The sequence below is a fragment of the Balaenoptera borealis genome, assembly GCF_965194805.1.
Source record: "Balaenoptera borealis genome assembly, chromosome: 1".
In the NCBI taxonomy this organism is placed as follows: domain Eukaryota; kingdom Metazoa; phylum Chordata; class Mammalia; order Artiodactyla; family Balaenopteridae; genus Balaenoptera; species Balaenoptera borealis.
In genome coordinates, this window is record NC_138860.1 from 151405656 (window position 1) to 151430135 (window position 24480).

Genomic DNA, 24480 nt, shown 5'->3' on the forward strand with positions numbered 1-24480 from the left:
GTCCTTTTTACATTTTATAATGCTGTTTTTGGTTTTTTTCTTTGTTCTTCCAAATATGTTTTAGAATATGTTCTTCCAAAGCTTTTCAAGTTCCTTGGAAAATCTTGTTAGGATTTTCATTGGAGTGTATAGATTAATTAGGAGAGAATTAACATCTTTATTATGTTACTCATCATGCACTAAATAGTAATGGAGTACCTCTTGTATACTGGGAACTGGGAATATAGCAGTGAACAAAATTCGCAAATATCCCTGGACTCATGGAGCTTACATTCTAGTAGAAGGAAATATGTTCTATTACTCGTAGTAGCCAAAACTAGGATCAGTCTAAATGTCCATCAAATGTATATCCATACAATGGAATACGACTCAGCAATAAAAAGGAACAAACTATGTATACATGCAGTAACATGGATGAATCTCAAAATATACTGGGTATAAGAATACAGTAGACTACAAAACAAAAAAAAAGAATACAGTAGACTACACATTACCATAGACTACATATTATATGATTCTATTTATGTGAAATGTCTATAAAAGGTAAAATTATAGCAACAGAAAGCAGGTCACTGGTTGCCTGGGGCTTGAAATGGGAATGAGAATTGACTCCTAAATGGTATGAAGGAACTTTTTAGGTTGTGGAAGTGTTATAAAACTGAATTGTGGTGATCATTGCACAACTGTATATATTTACTAAAACTCACTGAATTGTATACTTACAATGGGCAACTTTTATGGTTGTATAAATTATATCTCATAAAGCTATTTAATTATTTTATACCAACTCAGATGTAACTTGAAAACATGCTAAGTCGCAAAGAAGCCAGTCACAAAAAAACACGTTGTATGAGTCCATTCATATAAAATATCTAGAATAGACAAAGCTATAGAGATAAAAAGTAGATTGGTGGTTGCCTAGGGCTGGGGTGATTGGGAGGGAAATAGGGAGTGACTTGCTAATGGGTATGGGGTTTCTTTTTGCAGTGACAAAAATGTTCTAAAATTGTTGTGGTCATGGTTCCACAACTCTGTAAATATACTAAAAGCCATTGACTTGTACACTTTAAATGGGTGAATTGTATGGTATGTGAATTATCTCAATAAAGCTCTTCTAGAAAATAAATAAAATTATATGCTGTATATGAAGGAGAATCAGTGGAGGGAGATGGTGGTGGGTGGTGGTGAGGAAGGCCTCACTGAGAAGTTACCAGTTGAGCAAAGACTTCAAAGAGATGGGGGATTGAGGCATGTGGATACTTGGGGGAAGAACTTTCTAGGAAGAGGGGATAATCAGTGAAAGATCCTGAGAAGGGAGCATATCTGACATGTTTGAGAAGCAGCAGTAAGGCCAGTGTGGCTGAAATAGAGTGGGCAAGGGAGAGAGCAGTAGGAAGTGAAGCTGGGAGATGGGATCACGTGGGGCCATTGTAAAGACTTGGGTTTTTACAGTAAGGGAGATGGGGAGTCAGTGCAGAGTTTTGCGTAGAGGAGTGACATCATCTGACGTAGGTTTTTAACAGTGGCTGCTGTGCTGAAAATAAACTGAAAGGTAGCATGCGTGGAAGAAGGGAAACCAATTAGAAGGCAGCAGTCTAGGAGAGAGAGAAAAGTGACTGGGACCAAGGTTGAAGAAAAACGTGGCCAGTTTTTTAAATATATTTTGAAGGAAGGAGCAAAAAATTTGCTGACAGATTGGAGATGAGATGTGAGAGAAAGAGAAGAGTCAAAGAAGATGCTATATTGTTTGGCCAGAGAAACTGAGAGGGGGGAAGATGGAGGATAAAGCAGATGGTGGTGGTGGGGGAAATGCCAGGAGTTCTGTTTCTGATATGTTAGAGAAGCCCATCAGACATCCAAGGATGGATTTGAGTAAGCAAATTGAGTTTCTAAATCTGGAATCTAGGAAAGAAGTCCTCAAGTAAAGATTGTATTTAAAGCTATGAATCCTCCAATCCATCAACACGAGATACTTAATGCGACTTTTTACTTTCCCTTAAGACAGGCTTTTATAAATTGTTAACCTTCCCCTGCCTCCAAAGACAATAAATACGTTAATTTTCCTGTATTTCAGGATCTTCAAGATGAAGTTCAAAGGGAGAATACTAACCTGCAAAAACTGCAGGCCCAGAAACAGCACGTCCAGGAACTGCTTGAAGGGCTGGATGAGCAGAAAGCTCAGCTGGAGGAGCAACTGCAGGAAGTCAGAAAGAAGTGTGCCGAGGAGGCCCAGCTGGTAGCGTCTGGCGGTTTACTGCTGCCTGCGTCTGTGCCTTAGTTGCTTTTGCTGGCTTAAGATGGAAACATTCTCTGCTTCTTGTTGCTTTTACTGTTAGGTGGCAGTCTAGTCAACATGAAGTTCAGGGAATTGAAGGAGATGGGGCATGTTTCATCCAGAAATTACAGGGGAAATAGGACACTTCATATATTTTGTTTTCCAAATTTTAGTTGGAGGTATGGTACCTATGCTTTTCCACTCTCCTCTATCAGTCCCCTGATGGCCCTTTTCTACAAAAAAAATACATCAAAAAAACCACCAAAATAGTACACTAAACAAATAAGCATAATGCATTATGGAATGTTTTAATGACATTTCTTTTTTTAATCCCCCTTTCTTCTCATTCACCTCCATGTTATAGATCTCATCCCTGAAAGCTGAATTAACTAGTCAAGAATCACAGATCTCCACTTATGAAGAAGAGCTGGCCAAAGCTAGGGAAGAGCTGAGTCGCCTACAGCAAGAAACAGCAGAGTTGGAGGAGAGTGTGGAGTCAGGGAAGGCGCAGCTGGGACCTCTTCAGCAGCACCTGCAAGATTCACAGCAGGAAATAAGTTCAGTAAGTCTTTGTGGCAGTGAAAAATACACTCAAATGGGCCCTCACATATCCTTTTAGTAAATAATGTTTTCTCGATCTGCTTCTTCTCCCTCTGCCTAGTTTATTTTTCATTTTCAGTCATTTTATATGAATAGGCTTCTTGTCACCTGTCATAAGTTAAAACTGTCATGTATCTTGTACATCTTATGGTTATCACTGGAGTCTGGTTGAGTGTGCAGGATTTGTAGTTAGATGGTTTAGGTTTAAATGCTGGCTCTGCTTCTTACTGCCTCAGTCTTCTCAGTATCAGATTCCTCATCTTTAAAATTGGAGGACTTGGGGGACTTGCCTGGTGGCGCAGTGGTTAAGAATCCACCTGCCAATGCAGGGGACATGGGTTAGAGCCCTGGTCCGGGAAGATTCACATGCCCCGGAGCAACTAAGCCTGTGCGCCACAACTACTGAGCCTGCACTCTAGAGCCCGCGAGCCACAACTACTGAGCCCACGTGCCACAACTACTGAAGCCCATGTGCCTAGAGCCCCTGCTCCACAGCAAAAGAAGCCACTGCAATGAGAAGCCTGCACACCACAACAAAGAGTAACCCCCACTCGCTGCAACTAGAGAAAGCCCACGCGCAGCAATGAAGACCCAACGCAGCCAAAAATAAATTTATTTTTAAAAAAATGGAGAATTGGGAATTCCCTGGTGATCGAGTGGTTAGGACTCTGCCCTTCCACTGCCGAGGGCCCAGGTTTAACCCCTGGTCGGGGAACTAAGATATCCCATAAGCTGCATGGCGTGGCCAAATTTTAAAAAATAAATAAAATTGGAGAATTAACAGTACTCCTCTACCTCCTAGAGCTGCTTGTAAAGTTTAAATGAGGCAAAACCAGTGAGACATTAGAGCACAGTGTTTGGTAAATAATTGCTCACTATGTGTTGCTTATAATAACCCAGTGTCTTCCCTTTTGGGATTCTTAAAATCAGTTTTGCTCATTTAGAGACCTGTATTTTTTGTAATTAGGAAATTGTTCTTTATATAGATAAATATGCAGTGTTACGGTAGGTCCAGAATATAGATCCTTCGCTATGCTATTTCTTGACGTCCCTAAATGGAGAATAATATTTTATAGAATGATGGTAAGATGGTTAGATGTGCATAGAGTTAATGTAGCCCATTCCTTTCATTTTGAATTTGAACAAACTGAAGCCAAGGAAGGTTAAGTAACTTGCCTATGGTTACATAGCCTTCAAAAGAGCCACAGCCTAAAATTCAGATCTTCTAAAACCTGGTCAGTTAATTATTATACATAGTGAAGTCCTTCCCCTTGATATGCTTCCCTCCCCCCTCTTGTCTGGCAGGTGAATACCTGCTCACTCATCTTGCAAGACATAGCTTAACCTCTTATTTCTTTGTGGCATTTTCTGAACCCTGCCTTTATTGGACATTGTACTTCTGTTATAGCAATCATAACATTTCCCCCTGCACATTTGTTTATGTGTCTATCTCCCTCAGTAGATGGAGCTTTTTGGTCTAGAAACATACATTTTTATCCTAACATTTAGCACAGTTCTTGTCCCAGTGTAGGTACTCAATAAACAGGTAGGAAACCCAAAAGAAAGTCATCCTAGTGGGAATGGTACCAGATAAATGGACAGTCTTTAAAATAGTTTTCTTTGAGTTTTTAAAAGAACTGTTGTTTAAAGTATAATTTATAGACCATAAAATTAACCAGTTTTTTCAGTGCTCTTTCTACTCTGCCACCAAACACCATGACAGTCTCTGTCATTGGAAATCGAAATGAACACGGTGCACTGGGCGGTGTTTCCTTTTCTTTTTTCCTTCAGTAATAACAAACACGATTGCGCAGTCACTCATAAAATGTTCGTTACTCTCCCCACCCAACAACATCCTGATGTTTAGTTTAAACTGTTAGCTTGAAGCATTAGGCATTTCAACAATAAAAAACCATTCTCTTTTCAGTATACCTTCAATTTTTTATTTCTTATAAATATTCAATTGAATATTTCCATTTGTGGTGGAAGTTTGCTGATTTACTGGAAGTTCATTCTGTTCCCCAGAAATGTCACTTGGGTGGCCCTGCTGGGCTAAAATGCAAAGTCCAAGTACTGATTTTTGAACCCAGAGTTCTGTGTAAGATCCAAAAAAAAAAAATTAACCAGTTTTAAGGATCCAATTCAATGATTTTCAGTAAATTTTAGAGTTGCTCAAACATCCCAATCCAGTTTTAGAACATTTCCATCACTCCCAAAAGATCCTTGTGCCCATTTATAGTCAGTCCCCACTCTTACCCCTAGGTAACTACTAATCTATGTTTTGCTTCTATAAATTTGCCTTTTCTGAACATTTCATATAGAGAAAATCAAGCACTGTGTGGTCTTTCTCATGTGGTTTCTTTCACTTAGCATAATGTTTTTGAGGCTCATCCATGTTGTAGCATGTAACAACATTATAGTCCATTGTATAAGGTATTTTGTTTATCCATTCATCAATTAATGGGCATTTGGATCCTTTCCACTTGTTGACTATTACAAATAATGCTGCTTTGAATTTTGTATTTGCATACAATTCTTTGTGTGGACATATGTCTTCATTCCTCTTGGATATGAAAGTTGTTTCTATTGTAAAGTTATGTTAAACTTTTTTTTTTTTAACTTTAAATTGCCAAACTTTTCCAAAGTGGCTGTACCATTTTATGCTCCCCCTAGCAGTGTATGAGGGTTCCAGTTTCTCCACATTCTTACCAACACTTAATTGTCTTTTTGATTATAGTCATTCCTGTAGATGTAAAGTGGTACTTCATAGTTTTTAATTTGTAGTTCTCTTATGACTAGAGATGTTGATCATCTTTTCATGTGCTTATTAGCCATTTGTATATCCTTTTGGATGAAACATCTGTTTAAGTCTCTTGCCCATTTTTAAAAAATGGGTTCTTCTTCTTATTATTATTATTATAAGAGTTTTAAAAAATATATATGTATTCTGGAGATAAGTCCTTTATCAGATAGTTAGTTGATTTGCAAATAGTTTCTCCCAGTCTCTGGCTTGTCTTTTCATTTTCTTTTCTTTGACTTTTTTGAAAGAGGATTTCTTTCAAAGGAAGGAGCATAAATGAGAAAAATAGAAAGGACTCCGGATATTATAAATTATCAGAGAGAAAATAAAACAGTGTTTTTGAGCATGGAAAATAGTTTCAGCAGGCTGTACTACCAAGTGTGCCAGAATATATTTGGTATCTGTGAAAGGAATTAGATCCTTGTGTCTGATCTCCAAACCTTAAGAATAAACATACCAAACTGTTACACTTGACTCAGTGACTATATGTCTTTCCACAGAGGGCCTATAAAAAAGAAGTTGCTCTCGAAAGCTTAACTATAGCTTTTCTGGGAAAAGAAATAACTAAAGAAAAATGTTCTGACTTGCTGAATTTTTATTTTTACTTCTTACCTTGTATTTGCAAGAAAACAAAGAACCGTTGACCTTAACTCTATGTAACTTACTTATACAATATATACTATTTATCCAAGTATTTCTGGCACTCTAAATGTTTATTGTACTTTTCTTGCACAATTTGCAAAGAGCTTGTGTTAGTTGTGTGATTTTTTTTTTTTTTTCCCCCGTATCCTCTAAGTTTACGTAGAGAGTAAGGCTTAGTGACAGGTGCATGGGAGAACCAGACACAGGAAAGCCTAGTTGTGTTCATGATTCTGTTGATTGTCTCAGAAATAACTATAAGGAACAAACTGTCCTAAATAGAACTTTCTGATAGGCAAGTATTTAATCCTACTGTTTCATCTGTATGATGGGTATTATTTAGTATTAATGTTTTAAATTTTAAACTGCAAGGTAGTAGTGGGCATTAAAATTGATTTAATGGTCATGATAAATTTTTTAAATGAAATAAGGGAGACCAGGGAATATCAGCATGCATTACACGCAGTAAGGGTAAGTATTACTTCGTGGAACTTGTTTTACCACTGTATGTGCGTGTGTGTGTGTATAATTATATATATGATGTATGCATCTATATATGTGTGTTTATGTATATAAATACACACAGAGAGACATGTTCAAACGTATATATTTACTGGGTCAAGGAATCTCTTTCTTTCTATGGATTAAAGTAAAAGTAAGTTCATAAGCCACTGCTCTGTAACACTAGGAATATACAAGGCCTATGCTGTGTATTAATAAATGTGTAGTATTTTTGGATTGTTAGTTTAAATCCTAAATACAATGCAGTTTGGTAGATATGTACATATATGCTTACTGATGCCCACTGTTTAAATTTATAAGCATAACAGTTGTGTTTTTCAGTGAATGTATATTAAGCACTTACAGTATGCATCATTGTGCTAGATGTTGGAGATACAAAGTTGATAACAAAAATTGTGGTCTCTACCCTCAGGCTCAAGTCTTTAACTTTTTAAAAATAGAGTGAATTAGTGGAAAAGGAACAGGAAAATTTAATTGCTATAATAGTGACAAATGCAGTGTGCCAGGCACTTTTACACACATTGTCCATCTTTTACATAGGCCTTTACATTTTACAGAGTTCTTTCAAATCTATCTTTTGCTACACTTAACAGTCATCTATGGAGATAGTTCTTACTACCTTTATGGATTAAGAAATGGAGGCTTGGAGAGGTTACTTTGACTAAGATCACCTAACTAGAAGGTGATAGAGCTAGATTTACATCTGTCTCCCAGTCCAGATGTTCTTTTCCCAGGTTATGACCCTGAAAAGACCTTTGGTAAATTACAGATTCCAAATTGAGCAACTTAAAAACCTTATGGGGAATGTTAGGGGAATAAGATTAGTTAACAGAGCCTTGATTTACAAAATGTCAATAGGTAATTTTTATATTTGCTAAAAACAAAAAATACAACATGCTAATAAAGAGGACTCCAATATAATTAAAATATATATTTTTTTGTGAAAATGGGTGCTATTCAGTAAAATTCCATTTATTATTCCTTTTCACTAGAAACATTTTTCGATTCTGCTATCTCAGTTTCTTTGAGGTATATGTAAATTTGCTTTTATTGTAGACGTTGGTATAAATAAGCATTTTTTCCTTCCTCTGGTGCCCCACATTTTTCTTTTTATATATATTACAATTTATTGCATACCACTTTTTGTCCCACTGTTGTCCCAGGTGTATAAAGTCACTTGGGTACTGAGGTAAAAAAAACATCCTTTATTTAACCTGTTTGGCATACCTTAGATTTAGAGACTACTTCCTAGGGCTCTAGCCCATTAATAAGTAATGCCAGAGGATAGGACACTAGCTTATTTCACCTTTGTCTTCACTTCTCTTCTTCCCAATAGGAGTATGGATGGCTCCAAAGTCTTGTGTACTCTCCCTCAACTTCCTTTATCTCTCCTAAAGCTTCATCACAAAATCTTCTCTTGCTCTGCCACTGTGCTATCTTTTTCCTAGTACCCTGACCTTTTTTCTAATTATATTCTAAAAGACTGCCAATTTGCAGATATTTGAATTAAAATTCTTAGAGCGTCAGAAGATGTACAAAAAGCAAATCCATATATATTGGAATTTCAAGAGGAGAACTTGCTGGGATGGATTACTAAGTCATGCTGCATTCCTTAATGGAAGCAAATTTATCCTTGACCAAGTCTAAGCATATAATTATTTTTACATTACATGTCTTTCTATTAATAAATTCTATTTTGTATTTCTGCGTTGTGTTGACAGATGCAAATGAAACTGATGGAAATGAAAGAGCTGGAAAACCATAATAATCAATTAAGTTGTTGCAGTAGTCCACACAGCATTCTTGTGAATGGCGCTACAGATTATTGCAGTCTCAGCACCAGCAGCAGTGAAACAGCCAATCTTAATGAGCACACTGAAGGCCAGAGCAACCTAGAGTCTGAGTCCATACACCAGGAGTCTCCAGTGAGTCTAATAGTTCCTTAAATTTCATAATCAACTTCAGAAAAAAAAATTGATTCAGATCGAAGTTTTGTTGACATCATACCTAATGTAAATATATGGCCTTGCCTTATCTGAGACAGTTGAGAGGCGGAGAATGGGTTATAACAGTTTTAACTAGTGTAAAAATATAATTTTAACTGATCTATTGTTATAGAGCATGTTTTCAGAATAGTAGTTCTGTAGATAGTAACTTTTAAAAATAGTTTTTAAGTACTCTTGCCCAAAGCTGAAAGTAATTCTTTATTTCATAACATTGAGGACATTTATTTACTGGTTTTTTTGGAGAACACCAACTAATGCAAGAGTGCTGCTGTTATGTATGAGAGCTACAGAGACAAAAGACCTTTAACCCTGTCTTCAAGCTGCACACAGTCTAGTCATGTAACACTGTGTTAAAAGGCTGTGATAAAGTAAGCATAGGATATTCAGGTAGGACAGCTTGGAGGAGGCTCAGAGAAGATGTCATAGGGAAGCTTTACAAGTGGCCATTGAAGTGAGAAGGGGTTAAGCAACAGAGAAGGTGGTACATTCCTGGCAGAGGAAACAGCATTAGCATAGGTATGAAATGGGAGAAAACATGCTGCACAGGATCATGAGAAGTTTTTGGAGGATATTTTGTGATGGTGGGGAATGTATTGGTAGGAGATGAGGCTCTCTCCTAGGGGGTTACCTGCATTACCTCTGGTACTTTTTATCAAGATAGAGATGTCTGTGCCGCACTTCAGACTTGTTGAACTAGAGTTTCTGGGTTGGAGCCAGGTACATATATTTTAAAAACAAATTCCATGGGTGATTATGATGTGTACCTAGATAAAAATGACCACTTTTAGGTCAGAAAGGACCAGAGAGTAAGAAATTTGGATTCATCTTGAAGCATTGGGGAATTCATCTTACTACAGTGAGTAGCTATTGAAGAATTTTTAAGCAAGAAGTGACAGGATTGAGTTTACCTTTTAAAAAATGTGGATAGGGAATTCCCTGTTGGTCCAGTGGTTAGGACTCGGCGCTTTCACTGCCGTGGCCCAGGTTCAAGTCCAGGTCAGGGAACTAAGATCCTGTAAGCCGTGCGTTGCAGCCAAAAAAAAAAAAAAAAAGTGTATAATAGATTGAAGAGTAGAACTGGACACATAGCCATATGGTAGGAGACTGTTGGAATGGTCTGTGTGAGAATTGTTTTAACCTAGACTTAACCAGTAACAGGAGGGATGATGATGAGAAGAATACAAATTTGAGAGATATTAAGGATGTAAAATTAACAGACTTAATATTATTTAGACAGTGCAGTCTTGGATATATTATACAATATTTTTTTAAGCACAAAATGCAGATTACTAGGTTATCCTTCAAAGACATAGGGTGGTATGAAATGGAGATTGCCCTTTGCACTTCTTAGATCAGAAATTTAGATCCAGAAAACAATAGGAAGCCATTGAAGGACTTTTAACCAGAGAGTCATGATCAGATTCACATTTTATATCTATTGCTTTGGCTACCATAAGAAGGCAGATGGGAAGGACACATATTGGAGGCAGAAGGCAGTTGGAAGGTTATTACCACAGTAACACAGACCAGAAATGATGATACTGTAAATGAATGATAGTGACAGTGAAGATGGAGAAGAAAGGAAGGATTTAAGAAAGAGATAGGAGGTAGACTCAGCAAGACTTGGAATATAGCTGGGGGATGACCAAAGGGAAGTAGTTAAGAAAGACCTGAAGTTTTCTGGCCTTGAGTGGCTTTGATGCTTGGTAATACCATTTTCTTAAGAAAGATTATGGGAGAAGTCATTCACTGAATATGTTCTGCTTGTCTTTTAAAATTTTTTAGTAATATTTGACTATTCTTTGTCCGTTTCGCCTGCCAAGTAGAAAATACATTGTAAGTCTATGAAGAATTAATATTTTGTAGGCAAGAAGTAGTCCTGAAATACCGCCTTCTGGTGTGACTGATGAAAACGAAGTGGTGACTACAGCTGTTAAGGAGAAAGTTTGTCCTGAATTTAATAGTGACAGACGTTCAAAAGAGGTAAAAATAATTTTATAAGTAAATGTTTTTATCACTGTCTTCTCAAGATGGGCTGTACACTATTTTAGGCTAAGGAAAGAGAAAAATGTGTTAAGTGGACTTTATGACCACAAAAATATTTGTTATGTTACCATCAGTTGATTTTTCAAACATGTTATTTTATTTTTAAATGTTACCTTTTAAAACTTTGGTTTCTAAAACTTTTTTTTTAATTTAAAATTATTTTTAGGAAGATCCATTTAATGTAGAATCAAGTTCACTGACAAATCCAGTTGCAGATTCAAACTTGGATTTTTTCCAGACTGATCCTTTTGTTGGCAGTAAGTACTCTTATATTTATATTATAGATTTACCAAAAAGGGTTTTAATACATAAGCTGTATAGGAATTTGGGCTTTAGTTTTGAGAGCCTACTCGTTATAACAAAAGTAGAAGGGAGAGTGAGGTTTTATATAGTCAGATTTTAGTATTTGTCCCCTTCAGGCAACTAAGTCCTGGAACTAAGCCTTTGCTTATGTCTCAGGGACCCCTAATTAAGAGTATGTTTCTTCTTCAGAATAGGAGCCCAAAGAAAGAGAGGAGATTGGGCACTCTTAAGTCAACCGGCAATTATTTACCAAAAGTGCCAACACCATGCTTTTAAAAGAGTGGAAATTGTAGTAGTTAGTAGCCCGATCACTGCCCTTAAGGTGCCTACAGTCTTATCGAAGAAATATGAGTTTAATAAATTAAAATGTCTGATGTCATTGTAAACTACGTTAAATACCATTTGTGTCAAAGTTCTTCTTGCTTTTTACTTATTTCCAGACTCACCTTGCGAAACTGATAGGTCAGTTTTTATCAGTTTTAAAGATGGGAAACTGAGGTACATAAATGGAATAATTTGTTTAGAGTCATGGCAGAAATGAGCCTGGAAATTAGAACTCTTTTTAAAAAAACTTCTGTATTGATAAAGTGTTAAAAGATATATAAATTGAACATTTAAAGTATACAATTAAATTGTTTGAGTACATTCACAGAGTTGTATAATCCTCACTAAAATCTAATTTTGGAACATTTTTTATCACCCCATAGAGCAACTCCATACCCATTATAAGTCACTTCCCATTCCCCTATCCCCCAGCTCTAGGCAACCACTAATCTACTTTCTGTCTCTGTAGATGTGCATACTTATGGAACTACATTAATACATGTTTATGTCTGGCTTCTTTCATTTAGCCTACAACTCATGTTGTAGTGTGTTTCAATATTTCATTTCTTTTTATCGATGAATATTATTACATTGGATGGATATACCACGTTTTACTTATTCATTGGTTGATGGACATTTGGGTTGTTTCCACTATTTTGGCTCTTTTGAATAATGCTATTTTGAACATTTATATACAAGTTTTTATGTGGATATATGTTTACATTTCTCCGGGGTATATATCAGATCATAGTACTCTATTTAATCATTTGAGGAACTGCCAAACTGATTTCCAAAGTGTCTGTACCATTATACATTCCCACCAGTATTGTATGTGGGTTGCAGTTTCTCCATGTCTTTGCCAACACTTGTCACTGTCTATCCTTTTGATTATAGCCATCGTAGTGAGTGTGAAATGGTATCTTATTTGGGTTTGATTTGTATTTCCTTAATGACTAACATTGTTGAACATCTTTCTTTGTGGTTATTGGCCATCCATAGATCTTCTTTGGAGAAACATTTATTCAGATCATTTGCCCTTTTTTAAATTGGGTTGTTTGTCTTTTTATTGTTGATTTGTAAGAGTTCTTTACATATTCTGAATATAAATCCCTTATCAAGCATATGCTTTGCAACTATTTTCTTGTGTTCAGTGTTGTCTTAATTTTGATGAAGTCTAACTTACCTATTTAAAAATTTTTTTTCACTCGTGCTTTTGATTTCATATCTAAGGTCCAAAGTCATGAAGGTTTACTTTTTCTGCTAAGAGCTTTATAGTTTTAGCTGTTATATTTAGGTATTTGATCCATTTTGAGTTAATTTTGTATATGGTGTGAGATAGGGGTCCAACTTTATTCTTTTGCATGTGGATATTCAGTGTCCCAGCACCATTTGTTGAAAAGACAATTCTCTAACCCAGTTGAGTTGTCTTGGAACTCTTGTCAAAAATCAAATGACAATAAATGTATAAGGATTTATTTCTAGACTCTTCAATTCTATAAGCACTTTTTTTTTTTTTTTTTACCTCAGTGAAACTTAGTGTCTTTGTTTCTAAAGTGTTGATGGTAATACCTATCTAGTAATCCATTGAAAAGTAGAGATTTTATTAGTAAAATTCTTGCTGTCATGCCTGTCTTTTCCCCTCCATCTGTAATCTGACCTTGTGGTCAAGAGGTAAGTATAGTTGGCTCTGATTCAGATTTGCCTCTTTTATGAGGTGTACTGATGTTCTGCCCTTACTTATTACTTTTTAAAAATATTTCCTAAAGGTGGATGGCATTCATTGTTTTATCTACTTTGAGGTAGAGTTAATGAAACAGACTTTGCTTTAAGAAACTTTGCTTTTGTTTTAAAGTTACCCTTTAAGTAATGGTGCCACAACAGTGAATATTGTGATTTTGATTTCTGCTTATTTATTTTATCACAGATGATCCTTTCAAGGATGATCCTTTTGGGAAAATTGGTTAGTATATTATTGAGGTCCTTCTTAGCTTTAATTTGATTCTACTTAATTATAATCTTATGTTATATTTAGGAATGAGATCTCACAGTTGGGTAGTTATAGGAAATGGACTTCCTTTTTATTCAGTTTTAAAATTGACCCAAGCCCTCACTAAGATGTTGTATGTGCCTGGCATTTTCAGAGAAAAAGTGGTAGATACTTGTGAATTTGCTTAATAAACTGTTAGCTGTACTTTATAAAAAAAGATATTAGTGCTTGTACTTTGATGCTTTTAATAGTATTTACACTGATTTCTCCTTATTAGCCAAGGATTAGATAAACAAAATGATCTACATTACTACAGGGTTTAGAATTTTGTTTTCCTAAGATTAAAGCCTATTTGAATGAATGGGGGAAGAGTAAAGATCTTAAAGAATTACTAAGTGTTAAGCTTTTTAAGATATTCTTTCTCTGGGATTTTTGCATTAGAATAAAGCAAATCTTGTGTACCATTTAGTTATGCTTCCCAAACCTGTTCCAAACTATTGGCTGTTACCCTTGAGCTCAGAGGGAGAAATACATTTAGAAGTTTTTGTTGTTTCTTTAGTTATGATAGCATAGAATAAGGGTCTCAAAATGGGATCACTTGATATTATATGCTAATTAAAAAATAAGTTTATTAGGTGAAAGACTCTGTCTTTTATCAAAGCCACAAAGGAAACTGTGATTCTGTCCCCACCCCCAAAATTAAAATCGCCCGTTTAGAGGAATTATTTAATCCTAGCATGTAGGCAACATTTGTGTAGTAAGTGTTGGAATTACTGATTTGCTTTGAATGAATGATGAACAAGTAGGAAAGAATGTTAATTAAAGCTATTTAACTAGATGCAACTGCCTATACTTTTTTCTGACCAAATAAGTAGTCAAAATAGAAAGTACCTAACTTAGATTCTACAGGAGTTCAAAATGCCTTTTAATTAAGTCAGTTGTCCTGCCTTTGGTGACAGGAAATTTAGAGTAATAATTTTGTAATCTCTCATATTTGTGTTGTATTTTCTTAGATCCATTTGGAGGTGATCCTTTCAAAGGTTCAGATCCATTTGCATCCGACTGTTTCTTCAAGCAATCTTCTACTGATCCTTTTGCCACTTCAAGTACTGACCCTTTCAGTGCAGCCAGCAATAGCAGTAATACGTCGGTAAGTAGGAGGGTTAAAAAATGTTAAATGGATAACAGATGTTCTGAAAGAGTTTCTTTTTTTCTTTTTTAAGAGCAGACAGTTTATTGAGCAGAAAACTAGTGAAATAACACACCATTAATCATTGCTAGATAGTAAATCCTTGAGGGTAGGAACTATATCTTATAAAACATTTAGCACACATGCCCTGCCTGTACTGTGGTTAAGTGGTCAATAAATATATGTTAACTTCGGTTTAATGGTCAGAGAAGAAGTAGGGAAAGAGACAAATGTAGAAAAAAAATGATAAAAACAATTTACCTATAAAGTCATACACTATTTGAGTCATCTTTCACATCCGAAGGATATAAATAATTCAGTACTCTAGACAAGAAAATTACTTGCCAAACTGCCACTAACTCCTGGGAATGAGAATCAGACACCTTCCTGGTAAATCCTATTCCTTCCACATGGCAATATCAGGCATATACGTTACAAGTGAAGAACTAATTGGCCAAGTATATTTTATCTTTAAGAGAATGGGTATACAGTGGATCTTTTGGATTCTGTCTGCAAATGAGTTTCTTGAAATACACAGTGATGAAAGAATCCTCTTGTAGATTACTTCTGATGGACCATATAAAAATTTCAGTCTCATTGAACCCATCTCATTTTTGGTTCAGACTGGTACTTCACACCTTGATCACCCATTGGAATTGACTAGAATAACTCATGTCATCCAAATATCAAGTCCACCCTTCAAAGGATCAAATTTTATCCCATTGGAGATATTAAAAATAAATGATTAAAAATCCATAAGCCAGTGTTCAGTAAAGCTTTTTAAAAATGTTTGGTATGCATTATTGAAATAATGAAATCAATTTAAAAGGAACAGCATTGATTTTTTAAAAAAAAAATCATTTCTGTTATTTTATAGACATATCTGGAGTGTTATTCTTGTAAAGAAGTATAAATTCCCACTAAATGTCAGACTCTCTTGATAACATATACATAGAACAACGATTACTATTTAATAACCATGAACTATGATCCCGGTACTTCTGTGTGCTTCACAGTCATAATTTCTAATCTTCACATCAATCTTGCAAAGTAGGTGTTGGTGTCCCTATTTTAATAATAAGGACACCGGGACTCAGAAAAATTAACTAAGTTCAGACAACTAAGTGCTTTATCATCTGGAGGCTTTGAAAACAAAATCTTTATGTTATGGATATTTAAACACATGCAAAATAGAGTAACATAATGAAATATTTTAACTTCCATGTATCTATCACCCAATTTCAATAATTATGAATGGTTTTGGAGGGCTTTTTAATTGCTTTTTTTCGTGTTTGTTTGGTTTGTTTTAAAGTTTTTATTTGAAGACTTATTTTTTGAGGCAGGATATTTCACATCTGTAAGTAAACCAGACCTAGAAAGGAACAGTTGATTGACAGGCATGTGAAGCAAAAATGTTGTCTTTTAATACTCTTAGATTAAGAAAACTTCCTTAAAAGAGTAATTGATTCTTTTAAAGATAATAGACTTTGGTGTTCTTGAATTACTTCCTTATTGTATTCTAATACAGTATTCAGTACTGTATTCAGCTACTTGGCCAGCAACTGGTTTTTTCCACTGATGTAAAACTAAGCAAATGCCTCTGTAACTAAATATTTGTGGTTTCCACAGGCTACTGGATACTCTGTTTTCCTACAACACTTAGTTTGCAGTGTGGGCCCATTTGCCAAATTTTTTTCAAATTGGCTGCAACCTGAATTCTTTTCCTCTCACCTTATTTTAGCCTCTCATTATCCACTCTTATTGTTTAAAGAGCAAGAAAGCCAAAGCAGCTCTTCCTCATTTAAAAATAAACAAGTTTCTTTTGTTCCTCTTCCCTGGTGAAACTTTTCTACCATTCATTCTACTTCCTTTTTCCCTTTTCTCCCCAGATTTTGAAAGCAAAAATGCCCTTGCTGACAGCTCTTAATTTCTCCATTCAAAACTAAACTAAACACCAAATTTAGTGTTTGGTGGCAATATAACAATAGTTACTTTTATCTAATCTCTTCTATGCTCCAGGCATGGTGCTAAATTCTTTTCATGTGTTACCTCATTCAAGCATCACAGTAATCCTATGAGGCTCATGTTTCATCCTCATTTTAAAGATAAAGATCAATAAATGAGAGGTTAAGTGTAAGTTAGTAGTGATACAACTAAATTCAGACCGTGGTCTACCTGACCAAAATCTAAGGTCTTCACCACTATAGTCTAAAATTTAAACTCATTTCTTCGTAGCTACAAACCCCTGTTTTTTGTCATCTTCCTTCTTTTCAAACGGGCCTCTGTTAATGCCTCCAGACATGAATCTCTCCCCACAAATCTTTCCTATTCCTTCAAGGATGGTCTCTGTTCTCAGAGGGACATAATTTTAAAAACCAAACCAAAGAAACAAGTGCCATTTCCTACTATTCTAGCTAGTGTATGGTAGCTACTGTGTACGTGCTAAGTCATACTGTGAAATGAGAGAGTGGATGGCTGATGCAGAAGAGAGAATTTCAGTGATAAATTAGGTGACTTTGTAGGAGGATTTTGGAACATTAATTCTATAAAATTATACCATCTGTATTTTAGTCATGAAAATCACTTTTGTGTACTAAATTGCCTAATTATCAAACTGAACATAACATAAAGAGTTTTGTGGCCACTTATTCCCTCATGGGCTGCACAGTCCATCCTGTTCCCCTTGCTGTCCCAGTGGCCTTTTAGGTTGGTTGCACAGTGTATGATAAAGGAATAGAAATAAAACCTGACGCACAGGTAAGCATACTTTTTCTATTTCTCTCTGTGATGGTACACAAAATCTGCAAGCTATTGTTAAAAATCAGGGCTGTTAGTTTTTCCTTCTCTCAAAGTTTAGAGAAGAAGCAGTAATAGTTGGTGACTTTAGTTATCGTGTCTGTGACTGTCTCTCACACTGGCATTTTAACTGTTAGGAACCATGGAGAGTTACTTTGCTATACAGACCAACTTGATATTTTTCCCCCTTGATTGCTATTTATTCATTCAGCAGATAGAGTATAAGGTAGTGTGTTCATTTTATAAAAATGTAAGTTAAGGTAAGCATCAGTTAAAATAAGTACTATCATTTTCAGTTCTGAAAACATCACTAGCATTTACTTCTTTCTGCTAGTAGTTTTGTTTTAATGGGTCCTCTTTTATAAAAAGAGAATATACTCTAAGTCCCAGTTAGCATTGCTTCTCTCTTTTCAAATACATGTTTTACTAGAGCTCTCCAATATCCTTTGACATTTAATTGTTAATGCCCAATTTCTTGATAATTAGAAATGGATCCTGTAATACAGATGACATTGCTAGTCATGAGTCAGAGTAGGAGATAAATATTCCAAAACTCTTTTCATGCCCCTTTTATCTAACTGTATGCCAAGGCTTTTGGCTGGCCTCTTAAAAAGAGCCTGATGCCAGAAAGTTAGTTCGGTTATCTTCTTAAATATACATTTTGTTTGACTATGATTTAAAAACAAAGTAAAGTAGGAAGACAGTTCAGTAGTTAGAATCTCTGGCTTCTGGTGAAGTCCTCACTCTTTGTAGCCTCTCACCCTTGCCATTTGATCCAGATTTTTACATGGCTTATTATTGAAAGCAGCTGAATTTTTTTAGCAGAAAGCACTCTCCCTCGCTCAAATTCTCTTTCTCTGCCTCCCCTTCTCTTTCTCTCTCACACATTAACATTAGAGGAAGCTGAGTAAAGGGCATATGAGAAGTCTCTGTATTATTAGGGATGGGATTGTGATTGGAGCGGGGCACATGAAGACTTTTGAGATGTTAGCAGTTTCCTGGGAGGTGATTGCATAGGTGTTCACTTGATACTTATTTATTAAACTGTACATAATGTTCCATACGTTTTTCTGAATGTATGTTATGTTTCACAGTAAAAGATTAGAAAATGATATGTATCATTTCAGTTTAATAAGTTTACAAATCAGTAGGGGTAAGCATTTGCTCCTAATTGATTTAGAGTTTGTAAAGAATATTTTGTTTGGTGTGGCAGTGAGGTCTCAGCTCTGAAATGTCACCTCTCTGAGTCATGACTTGTGTAATTTGTTTAGGTGGAAACATTAGAGCACAATGATCCTTTTGCTCCTGGTGGGACGGCTGTGGTTGCAGCCAGCGATTTGGGTAAGGAGATAATTTATCAGTCTCTTTCAACAGTAACCACCACCCTCTCTTTAAGCATCTTTCTTTTCGTGTCCAAATATATTCATCCTGTTTACTTATTTATGGCGTTAAAATGATCGCATAGCTATATCCTGTTGCATTCTACCAATAATAAGAATGGTGTTTTTGTATCACTTTCTACTTATCATTCATTATCTTTTATTGTTCTTATTAAACAGCTTAATATGTACTCTAGCCAGTGTCAGTAAAACCAATAAAAACCCTTTTTGCTTTATAAAAGGCAGCGTTGCTTGGCAGTTTCAAACTCAGCATTAATTCTTATGGATCTTGACCTATATTTAAAAATTAGTGGCTTCCCATAGGTACTGATATTAGCTTTACAAATAGTACATAGGTCCTGTTAATAAGACAGAGAAGAACTAAATGTTATTCTGGTACCCAGTTTTCATGCTTTATTTATGGAATCTAATTTTCCATTTATCCTTTTTTTTCGTTTTTTTTTAAACTTGTATATTTATTTATTTATTTATTAACATCTTTATTGGACTGTAATTGCTTTACAATAGTGTGTTAGTTTCTGCTGTATTACAAAGTGAAGCAGCTATACATATACATATATCCCCATAACTCCTCCCTCTTGTGTCTCCCTCCCATCCTCCCTATCCCGCCCCTCTAGGTGGCCGCAAAGCACTGAGCTGATCTCCCTGTGCTATGTGGCTGCTTCCCACTAGCTAGCTATTTTACATTTGGTAGTGTATATATGTCAGTTCTACTTCTCTCACTTTGTCCCAACTTACCCTTCCCCCTCCCCGTATCCTCAAGTCCATTCTCTACATCTGTATCTTTATTCCTGTCCTCCCCCTATGTTTTTCAGGACCTTTTTTTTTTTCTAGATTCCATATATATGTGTTAGCATATGGTATTTGTCTTTCTCTTTCTGACTTACTTTACTCTGTATGACAGACTCTAGGTCCATCCACCTCACTACGAATAACTCAATTTCATATCTTTTCATGGCTGCGTAATATTCCATTGTATATATGTGCCACACCTTCTTTATCCATTCATCTGTCAATGGACACTTAGGTTGCTTCCATGTCCTGGCTATTGTAAACAGGGCTGCAATGAATATTGTGGTACATGACTGTTTTTGAATTATGGTTTTCTCAGGGTATACGCCCAGTAGTGGAATTGCTGGGTTGTATGGTAGTTCTATTTTTAGTTTTTTAAGGAACCTCCATACTGTTCTCCATAGTGGCTGTATCAATTTACATTCCCACCAACAGTGCAAGACAGTGCCCTTTTCTCCACACCCTCTCCAGCATTTATTGTTTCTAGATTTTTTGATGATGGCCATTCTGACTGGTGTGAGGTGATACCTCATTGCAATTTTGATTTGCATTTCTCTAATGATTACTGATGTTGAGCATCCTTTCATGTGTTTGCTGGCGATCTGTATATCTTCTTTGGAGAAATGTCTATTTAAGTCTTCTGCCCATTTTTGGATTGGGTTGTTTGTTCTTTTGATATTGAGCTGCATGAGCTGCTTGTATATTTTGAAGATTAATCCTTGTCCGTTGATTCGTTTGCAAACATTTTCTCCCATTCTGAGGGTTGTTTTTTCATCTTGTTTATGGTTTCCTTTGCTGTACAAAAGCTTTTAAGTTTCATTAGGTCCCATTTGTTTATATTTCTTTTTATTTCCATTTCTCTAGGAGGTGGGTCAAAAAAGATCTTGCTGTGATTTATGTCAAAGAGTATTCTTCCTATGTTTTCCTTTAAGAGTTTTATAGTGTCTGGCCTTACATTTAGGTCTTCAATCCATTTTGAGTTTATTTTTGTGTATGGTGTTAGGGAGTGTTCTAATTTCATTCTTTTACATGTAGCTGTCCAGTTTTCCCAGCACCACTTACCAAAGAGGCTGTCTTTTCTCCATTGTATATTCTTGCCTCCTTTATCAAAAATAAGGTGACCATATGTGCATGGGTTTATCTCTGGGCTTTCTATCCTGTTCCATTGATCTATATTTCTGTTTTTGTGCCAGTACCATACTGTCTTGATTACTGTAGCTTTATAGTATAGTCTGAAGTCTGGGAGCCTGATTCCTCCAGCTCTGTTTTTCTTTCTCAAGATTGCTTTGGTTATTCGGGGTCTTTTGTTTTTCCATACAAATTGTGAAATTTTTTGTTCTAGTTCTGTGAAAAATGCCATTGGTAGTTTGATAGGGATTGCACTGAATCTCTAGATTGCTTTGGGTAATATAGTTATTTTCACAATGTTGATTCTTCCAATCCAAGAACATGGTATTATCTCTCCATCTGTTTGTATCATCTTTAATTTCTTTCATCAGTGTCTTATAGTTTTCTGCATACAGGTCTTTTGTCTCCTTAGGTAGGTTTATTCCTAGGTATTTTATTCTCTTGTTGCAGTGGTAAATGGGAGTGTTTCCTTAGTTTCTCTTTCAGATTTTTCATCATTAGTGTACAGGAATGCAAGAGATTTCTGTGCGTTAATTTTGTATCCTGTTACTTTACCGCATTCAGTGATTAGCTCTAGTAGTTTTCTGGTAGCATATTTAGGATTCTCTATGTATAGTATCATGTCATCTGCAAACAGTGACAGCTTTACTTCTTCTTTTCTGATTTGGAATCCTTTTATTTCTTTTTCTTCTCTGATTGCCGTGGCTAAAACTCCCAAAACTATGTTGAATAATAGTGGTGAGAGTGGACAACCTTGTCTTGTTCCTGATCTTAGAGGAAATGGTTTCAGTTTTTCACCATTGAGAATGATGTTGTCTGTGGGTTTCTCATATATGGCCTTTACTATGTTGAGGTAAGTTCCCTCTATGCCTACTTTCTGGAGGGTTTTTATCATAAATGGGTGTTGAATTTTGTCAAAAGCTTTTTCTGCATGTATTGAGATGATCATATGGTATTTCTCCTTCAGTTTGTTAATATGGTTTATCACATTGATTGATTTGCATATACTGAACAATCCTTGCATTCCTGTGATAAACCCCACTTGATCATGTTGTATGATCTTTTTAATGTGTTGCTGGATTCTGTTTGCTAGTATTTTGTTGAGGATTTTTGCATCTATGGTCATCAGTGATGTTTCTTTCTTTGTGACATCTTTGTCTGGTTTTGGTATCACGGTGATGGTGGCCTCATAGAATGAGTTTGGGAGTGTTCCTCCCTCTTCTATATTTTGGAAGAGTTTGAGAAGGATAGGTGTTACCTCTTCTCTAAATGTTTGATAGAATTCGCCTGTGAAGCCATCTGGTACTGGGCTTTTGTTTGTTGGAAGATTTTTAATCACAGTCTCAATTTCAGTGCTTGTGATTGGTCTGTTAATATTTTCTGTTTCTTCCTGGTTCAGTCTCGGAAGGTTGTGCATTTCTAAGAATTTGTCCATTTCTTCCAGGTTGTCCATTTTATTGGCATAGAGTTGCTTGTAGTGATCTCTCATGATCCTTTGTATTTCTGCAGTGTCAGTTGTTATTCCTCCTTTTTCATTTCTAATTCTACTGATTTGAGTCTTCTCCCTTTTATTCTTGATGAGTCTGGCTAATGGTTTATCAATTTCGTTTATCTTCTCAAAGAACCCGCTTTTAGTTTTATTGATCTTTGCTATTGTTTCCTTCATTTCTTTTTCATTTATTTCTTTTTTTTTTTATAAAGTCTCTTTATTCTTTTTTTTTAATTAATTAATTAATTAATTTATGGTTGTGTTGGGTCTTCGCGTCTGTGCGAGGGCTTCCTCTAGTTGCGGCAAGTGGGGTCAACTCTTCATCGCGGTGCGCGGGCCTCTCACTATCACGGCCTCTCTTGTTGGGGAGCACAGGCTCCAGACGCGCAGGCTCAGCAATTGTGGCTCATGGGCCTAGTCGCTCCACGGCATGTGGGATCTTCCCAGACCAGGGCTCAAACCCGTGTCCCCTGCATTGGCAGGCAGATTCTCAACCACTGCGCCACCAGGGAAGCCCTTCATTTATTTCTGATCTGATCTTTATGATTTCTTTCCTTCTGATAACTTAGGGGTTTTTGTGTTCTTCTTTCTCTAATTGCTTTAGGTGTAAGGTTAGGTTGTTTATTTGAGATGTTTCTTGTTTCCTGAGGTAGGATTGTACTGCTATAAACCTCCCTCTTAGAAATGCTTTTGCTTCATCCGTAGGTTTTGGGTCGTCGTGTTTTCATTGTCATTTGTTTGTCGGTACTTTTTGTTTTCCTCTTTGATTTCTTCAGTGATCTCTTGGTTATGTAGTAATGTATTGTTTAGCCTCCATGTGTTTGTATTTTTTACAGATTTTTTTCCTGTAATTGATATCTACTCTCATAGCGTTGTGGTCAGAAAAGATACTTGATACGATTTCAGTTTTCTTAAATTTACCAAGGCTTGATTTGTGACCCAAGATATGATCTATCCTGGAGTATGTTCCATCAGCACTTGAGAAGAAAGTGTATTCTGTTGTTTTTGGATGAAATGTCCTATAAATATCAATTAAGTCCATCTTGTTTAATGTATCATTTAAAGCTTGTGTTTCCTTATTTATTTTCATATTGGATGATCTGTCCATTGGTGAAAGTGGAGTGTTAAAAGTCCCCTACTATGATTGTGTTACTGTCGATTTCCCCTTTTATGGCTGTTAGTATTTGCCTTATGTATTGTGGTGCTCCTATGTTGGGTGCATAGATATTTACAATTGTTATATCTTCTTCTTGGATTGATCCCTTGGTCATTATGTAGTGTCCTTCTTTGTCTCTTTTAGTAGTCTTTATTTGAAGTCTATTTTGTCTGATATGAGAATTGCTACTCCAGCTTTCTTGTGATTTCCATTTGCATGAGATGTCTTTTTCCATCCCCTCACTTTCAGTCTGTATGTGTCCCTAGGTCTGAAGTGGGTCTCTTGTAGACAGCATATATACGGGTCTTGTTTTTGTATCCATTCAGCCAGTCTGTGTCCCTTTGTTGGACCATTTAATCCATTTACATTTAAGGTAATGATCGATATGTATGTTCCTATTACCATTTTCTTAATTGGTTTGGGTTTGTTATTGTAGGTCTTTTCCTTCTCTTGTGTTTCCTGCCTAGAGAAGTTCCTTTAGCATTTGTTGTAAAGCTGGTTTGGTGGTTCTGAATTCTCTTAGCTTTTGCTTGTCTGTAAAGGTTTTAATTTCTCTGTCGAATCTGAATGAGATCCTTGCTGGGTAGAGTAATCTTGGTGGTAGCTTTTTCCCTTTCATCACTTTAAATATGTCCAGCCACTCCCTTCTGGCTTGCAGAGTTTCTGCTGAAAGATCAGCTGTTAACCTTATGGGGATTCCCTTGTATATTATTTGTTGTTTTTCCCTTGCTGCTTTTAATATTTTTTCTTTGTATTTAATTTTTGATAGTTTGATTAATATGTGTCTTGGCATATTTCTCCTGGATTTATCCTGTGTGGGACTCTCTGCACTTCCTGAACTCGATTGACTATTGCCTTTCCCATATTAGGGAAGTTTTCAACTATAATGTCTTCCAATATTTTCTCAGTCCCTTTCTTTTTCTCTTCTTCTTCTGGGACCCCTATAATTCGAATGTTGGTGCATTTAATGTTGTCCCAGAGGTCTCTGAGTCTGTCCTCAATTCTTTTCATTCTTTTTTCTTTATTCG

The 24480-nt window shown here is 35.9% G+C and overlaps 1 protein-coding gene across 4 annotated transcripts in view; it reads left to right on the forward strand.

Moving 5' to 3' along the window:
* Positions 1 to 24480, forward strand: part of EPS15 (epidermal growth factor receptor pathway substrate 15) — a 165746-nt gene that overhangs the window by 109138 nt on the left and 32128 nt on the right. For all 4 annotated transcript variants that reach the window (XM_082370521.1, XM_082370519.1, XM_082370520.1 and 1 more), the window contains 8 exons: positions 2075 to 2236; positions 2640 to 2837; positions 8558 to 8761; positions 10709 to 10825; positions 11055 to 11145; positions 13440 to 13475; positions 14516 to 14652; positions 18759 to 18828. In XM_082370521.1, coding sequence (XP_082226647.1) covers positions 2075 to 2236; positions 2640 to 2837; positions 8558 to 8761; positions 10709 to 10825; positions 11055 to 11145; positions 13440 to 13475; positions 14516 to 14652; positions 18759 to 18828 — 1015 coding nt within the window. The remainder of the gene's footprint in view (positions 1 to 2074; positions 2237 to 2639; positions 2838 to 8557; positions 8762 to 10708; positions 10826 to 11054; positions 11146 to 13439; positions 13476 to 14515; positions 14653 to 18758; positions 18829 to 24480) is intronic.